The 6,629-nt window shown below is 39.4% G+C and overlaps 1 protein-coding gene across 3 annotated transcripts in view; it reads left to right on the forward strand.

Annotated features, from left to right (window-relative positions):
- The first annotated feature begins 446 nt into the window (after window positions 1-446).
- The window catches only part of LOC137983742 (tenascin-N-like), a 6,705-nt gene continuing 522 nt past the window's right edge, over window positions 447-6,629 (forward strand). The window contains exons 1-5 of one of the 3 annotated variants that reach the window (XM_068830918.1): window positions 447-612; window positions 2,946-3,166; window positions 5,321-5,408; window positions 5,875-6,030; window positions 6,294-6,629. The exon at window positions 6,294-6,629 is cut by the window's right edge and continues 522 nt beyond it. In XM_068830918.1, coding sequence (XP_068687019.1) covers window positions 2,969-3,166; window positions 5,321-5,408; window positions 5,875-6,030; window positions 6,294-6,629 — 778 coding nt within the window. In that variant the 5' untranslated portion in view covers window positions 447-612; window positions 2,946-2,968. Of the gene's footprint in view, window positions 613-2,884; window positions 3,167-5,320; window positions 5,409-5,874; window positions 6,031-6,293 lie in introns of those variants that run through there. The other 2 variants (XM_068830920.1, XM_068830919.1) reach the window with 2 other exon arrangements.

A 6,629-nucleotide genomic window follows, 5' to 3' on the forward strand; every position in this document is an offset into this window, starting at 1 on the left:
GGGGGCGTATATTTGGAGGCGCTTATACACGGAGGGGCGTATTTTCGGAATTTTACGATATATCATTTCGTTGATTTATTTTGTGCTCTACAAATTTACTTCATCGCTGTTTCCATAGCAACTTCCATATGCACTCTATGACCTCAAGTAAATCGTAAAATCAATTAAAATATGATGCCCACTATTCTTATTGCTTCTTAAACATATGAGATTAATATTTCATAATTGTCTATTATTTTTGCTGGCTCAGCTGCCAACTCTTTATTGGTATTTCTGCTCAGTTGTTGTTTGTCGTTTCTCAGTTTCAATGTTAGGCGGCTCACGGACCATTGTATCTTTAACGAGTTGAACTTGTCTTCGCTTCCCTTCTAGTCATCACCAAGGATTCATTTCTCTAGTTATCTGTATGTAGGCGATAGTTCCTCAACGTTTTTTTCATTAGACTTTTATTAAGGTGAAATTCTGCCAAGTTTAGATAAAAGGTTGACAAAGTATTCGCGTTACAAATGGGGAGCCACAGGACGACTCATCTTTGTTTGGTCGCTTTTTGAATTTTGTTCTTGCCGTCAGAAACTCAATCAAGTTGTGCACGCGTGTTCGAAAGTCACCAAGGTAAGACGGCCAGATTTATTGCTTCATTATTAAGGACGCTTTCCATTTGACAGAACTGACCGGCGAGACCGGGCATTTGGAAGGACTAACTCTAGAACGCCTTCAAATTAACATACTTCGAGGATGATATATTTCCAAAAGATCTGGAAGAAGCAGACTAACAACAATTTTTTATAAAATTGACGACACATTTGAAATTAAAATTTGCAAGACATGTTTCGGTCGTGCAACGACCATCTTCATTTGAATTTATAATATGCTAAACAAAGATAAAAAACAACGTAAATAATTGGGAATCTAACAAAATACCCAAAGGTAACAAAAAAGAGTGTACAATGGAACATGTTGATTAGAACGAGAGAGTTAAAATTAACATGATATAATTGCTTATTTAAAGAAGGTTGCTCACAGGGATAAATAAGCAAGTATATCATGTTTAATTTAACTCTCTCGTTCTAATCAACGTGTTCCATTGTACACTCTTTTTTGTTGCCTTTGGCTATTTGGTTAGATTCCCAATTTATTTCACGTTGTTATTTATCTTTGTTTAGCATATTATAAATTCAAATGTAACTTCAAATTAATTCTACTTTCAACTGGAAGATAGTCGTTGCACGACCGAAACATGTCTTGCAAATTTAATTTCAAATGTGTCGTCACTTTTATAAAAAAGGATGATATATGCTCCTCCAGATGAATGCGAGGGATTCCTTCAAACTGTTGCATTTTCTTTGCAAACTGACGGGGTCTGTCCGGCCAGTTCTGACGAAAGGAAAACGCCCTAAGAAACGATGTTTGTGAATCAGAGTTGTCCCTCAGTGACATAATGTGGTTCGCCGTTACTGGTTCAACTTGTTGGGGAGATTTCCGATCAGTTACGTGAATTAGCACACTCGTTCTGAAACGTAAACCATGAAAATGGTGCAGTTTTAGAGACGTGCTGCATAGAAACTTCCTGAAAATTTCAAAGAGGTACGTTAATGGCTATGAGTTCTTTTATCTTTGCAAGAAATAGCTAAGTTGAATTATTTGGATTATTCACATTTGTGAGATTTAATACATTACTTTTAGTATAAATACACAAGTGATTATACAAAATTCGCGCGCTTTCATTGGCTCGCTATCTCGGATTATCAGCCGATAATCACCTCGACGGACAAAATGGCTGCCAGTAGTCGTTTTGCCACTGTATGCGAAGATGATTTCGCGTTGAAATGTTTTTTTTTTCTCTTTTTTGAAATAATCACCTGTGTATTTATACTAAAACATTCGTCTCGGTGAATATTCACTGATAATCACTGAGCCTGAGGCGAATAATTGTTAATTAAGTGAAGTTGCTGTGTCTAAGTTTTGGGGGCAAGACGAAAAGGGAGAGTTTCAACTAGAAGGGAAATGTAAAGCGAATGAAGTTGAGTTGCTTTGTCGGTGAAAGAAAAAACACATCCTTAACAACTCACAAAGAAAGTAAGATAGGACATCTTTGTCCTGGAAAATGGTTTGATACCTCACTTGTTTAAAGAAGGCATTTTGGTTTTGTAGTTTAAAGTGCCATTACGACAAAAAAATAATTTTTCTTTTCTTTGGATTTAACTAAACACTGAGTGATTTAAGTTTTAAGTTCTGATTTTAAAAAGACACCATTATTTTAACTGGAATTTTGTTATTTGTTGGTCCGCCATTACTAACTTTAAAATCTTGAGAGAGCTGGGTCGACGAGAAAATGACGTCAAAGACTCACTGCTTCATTAGAATGCAATGCGTGTGCACGCGGCTGAATTAATGTGGAGCACGGGAGTTTCGGGCTTTCAGATTTTTAAACTCGTGTTTTGCATATATAATAAGTTGCGTTTACACGCTGAAATTTTAAGCTAATGACGTCACTTTCCCTAGATCCAACCCTCTGAGGTCCAATCGGTCAGTTTTTGACGTGAGTAATGGCGGACCGTGAAATCCAAACGTTACATTAAAAATAAACAGCCTGTGAATTAAAAAATGAAGCTCAAAATTTTGCCAGTCGGTTTCAAGCGAACTCGCTTCATGGGCGCAGCCAGGATTTTTCAAAGGGGGGGTCACACTGTGTCAAACAGGGGGTACTCGCGTTTTCGCGACCTGAATATTGTAGGTTGTTTGAGTAAAAAACGGCTTACAGAGGGGGGGGGGGACACGGACACCCCAGGACCCCCCTAGCTACGCCCTTCCGCTTTCAAAATCTGAGGGAAAAAAGAAAATGATTTTTTGATCATAGTAGCCTTAATAATTTGTAAATCATTGCTTGGGAATTTGGCTTGGATTTTTGTCACTGCGTATATCAAGTTTTAATGTCTTTGTTCAAGATCACACATTGTTGGGGCATGTTATGGAAACTTGGAACGTTACAGATGAATTTGAATGCCAGCTGAAATGCATCGGAAATGACACCTGCAAATCTTTTAATATTCATCTTCCTGTGGGCGACAAAGTCATCCAAATTTGCGAGCTGAACAACAAAACACATCAAATGAAACCAAGTCAGTTTAAAAAGAAGATTGGATCAACCTACTATGTTTCTCTTAAGGTTAGTTCAACAAACTTGTCGCTCTTATTATCCACCCTTCATTTCTTTATGCATACCGGAAAGTAGTATTTCTTCATCAAACCATTGAAAACTGGAATGGAATCGGCCAAGATTGAAATCGTCAGCTTAACACCCTAATTTTTTGCCTAGTTACAAAACACCTGCGGATTTGTCCTCGGAAGAAATGGCATATTATGCTTCTGGTAGTGCTCAGACGTTTTGGAAATTATGCCAAAATTATGCTAGTTTCTGCAAATGTTGCTTTCTATCATCAAAACTATACTAAGACAACGCCAGGGGGTAAACAAACAAGAAGTAATCTCTTATTTGGTGACTGCGGGTTACTTTTTAATAAACATCCAACAAATTTGTCGTTACAGGCATGTCTTGCATATCATCTGAAAGTATTTCTCAGAATTAACAAAATGTTCTTCTTTCTTAAAACTATAACATCAATCAATATTCTTCAAATAGTCAAACTAAGGATGAGCATTTATATGAGCTCTGAATAATCAGCTTAGCATTGCTGATTATACTGAAGTATTACACAAGGCTGTAAATGGCATTCAGGGTCTTGCAAATCGTCGAAAGATAAGTTGAGTATTGAGAATAATCTCTCTGCAGCTGCATATGAGGTTTGTACTGGGGAACCTTCATGACTGCAGAAGACCAGTGTGGCAGGTGATCTGCCGGTTTAGCGTCTTGACGTTCTAGGTGGCACCAATATAGTAAGGCTGTTCCGTAATTAATGCATCAATTTCTTTATTTAAGTGTCTAGTCTTCTAGCGCTGGAGCACTAATTTGGAAAACGGCTGTAAACTGAAATTAACAAATTAACGCAAATCAAGAGTTGGTTTTTTGGGACTGAAATATGGGGCCTGCATGGCATGCATAAGAAACCGCTTGTAATCTCCCGAGGCATGAGAAGGCTAGTGGACCATCTCCCTAAAAAAAAACTTAAAGTGGCCTCAACGAATGGTTCACCCACATCAACGATTACTGCTAGTTCGCTGAAGCTAAAGACTCACAACCTTAATTGGATGATAGGATCGGACGGGAAGTCGACCAGTTAACGTGAAATCTGGGGAGGGACATTTTCCCTTTCATCATTATCTAAAAATCTTCGTACGTCACCGAACTGTTGTACGGGTGTTGTACCACCAACGAGCCTCGGAGGAACTATTCGGATTACGGTCACTTCATGTCACCACGTAAGCCTCGCTTTGTGCTGTGCGAAAATTAGTGAATCCACAGATTGCCAAACTCACTAAGATTGGGGATAAACGAAGCGATTGCTGACATTGACTAGAGTGTGAGAAAAACAAATGACATTGAATGTCTTGGGGATATGAGCTGGATGGGATTTAGTGCAGCTTGGTTTACGCTGGCGCCGTCTCTCGAGGCAGCTATCAATGGCTAAATTTATATTGGAGATGAATAACTCGTCTGTGACGAATTATTCGTCTACGCGACGGATATTTCGTCAAAAATTCAAGTTCGTCTAAGTAAAAATTCGGTGTTTAGACGAATTATGGACCAAAATAGGTCTTCAGCTGATTCGTCTATTCACACGTCTTACAGCCGTGCTGACAGACGAATCATTCGTATTCCAGCGTCAGAAACTTTGTCTACCATCTGTAAACGGTGTTTTTCTCTCCTCAACTGGAAACGTGCTGTCCTTGTTTTGTGTATTTTCTTTTCTTTAGCGCCTCTTCTAATAGCTTTTATTAGTTTGTTCTCACTACTTCGAATTTTGAAATTTCTCCTTGCCTGAGACGTACTTTCTGAATGCAACGTGATTTTTGAGTATGCCAAAATTTATGCTAGTGCAATCGACAAAAACCCATCTGAAAACTGTTTTCACAAAGTAAGCCACCTTGTCCCAAAGGGTACTACAGAGTCTTCATATAATAGCGCCTGTCTTTTACATATTCACAACTTGACGCCCGACACCGGGCATGTTCGTCTCTCTGGCTACATTTTCAATTTTCAATTGAGCCATTTGTTTTACTGATAAACGGCTTGGCCATTTCAAACAAGGCAAAGTCTCTCTCCTGAATGAACTACTCAGGAAGACATTTCTAATGGCAGAAGTTGTCAATTGTTAAGTCTTCCAATAAAAAGACTAAAATTGCATTGTTGTCGAAAAAACAGATCTCCTGTGTCGACTTAGCGGACACTCAAAGTAGACAAACACAGAGCGGGCATTGTCATCCGGGATACTCAGGAAAGCATTGTACTGGTGAGAAGATAAGTATAAGTGCACTGGTAACCATGGCAACTAAGCGATTCAACCACTCGTTCCTTGTACACCTGCATTGTAGGTTGTTTTGTTGGTATTGCCATATGTATAAAACTTACAGCTGCCGTATTTTGAGCCGCATAAACACCTCTCTTCAACGGAAGCCACTTATTCAATAATCAACCTCCACCTCCTAAGCGAACGTTAGGAAAAGGAGAGAGCGAAGCATTGAGTGACCATTGTACATGTAAGCTTCGGAATCCCTGGCTGAATCTGAATGAATGCATAAGCACTCGAAAAACTGAGGGCCTTTTGCGTTGTATCGATTATGTCCCAGTCGCAGTTATCTGGAAGATTTTGATCAGTTTTAGCCTTCTTAAAGCATAAACTTTACAACAAGAACTTAAGCTTATTGTTAATTGTAACTTATCATCATCAAGTATCATTATTTTTTTTATCGTTTCGCTTAAAGTTGCGAAAGGCTCGCATCCTGGCGAGCCTGGTTTGTCCTGTAAGGATATCAAGAAAACCACCAATGCGAGGAAAAATGGGGAGTACTGGATTGATCCCAAGGGCACAGGACACCCATTCAAAGTGTACTGTGACATGACAACTGAAGGAGGTGAGTCCTGCAAAATTTCGAGTTTGATGGAACTTGAAGTCATTAACACGAGTCTCTCTGTAGCTAACAGTTAACGTTAATTTCGTCACCGCGAATGGAATAAAGCTCCCCCGGTAAGCGCCTACGAATGAAAACCCGAGTGTTTTAAACAAAGGCCTAGTCCAGAACAAAGTTATTCCATTTAAATTGTCTTCACTCTAGAACAAAGTAAAGCTTAGCCGCTCTGTTTATAGTTAAGATTGGACTGTTTATGTCATCTACAGGAGGCTGGCTTTTGGTTTTGAACGTCGTAACCGGTTCATCTCCTCCCAGTCAGCTATCTGTTGTGACGTCATATCGTGGAATAAGTGATTACCATAGCAACAAGATGGTGATCACAAAAAGCGCGATGAAGGAAATGTACGGTGACATGAAATTTGATCAACTACGATTCCACTGCAGCAAACGACAGGGGCGCACGTTCCACGTTGTCACGGCCGCTAACAGCTCTGGGAATGCTGTAGTCCAGTACTTTAGGGGTCAGACGGATGTTAGGCCAGGTTCATGTGGCTCGTTTGAAAAAATGGCTGATGACAACTCCTTCATGGCAGGCAATTGTA

This window comes from Montipora foliosa, chromosome 13 (assembly GCF_036669935.1).
Source record: "Montipora foliosa isolate CH-2021 chromosome 13, ASM3666993v2, whole genome shotgun sequence".
NCBI lineage: Eukaryota > Metazoa > Cnidaria > Anthozoa > Scleractinia > Acroporidae > Montipora > Montipora foliosa.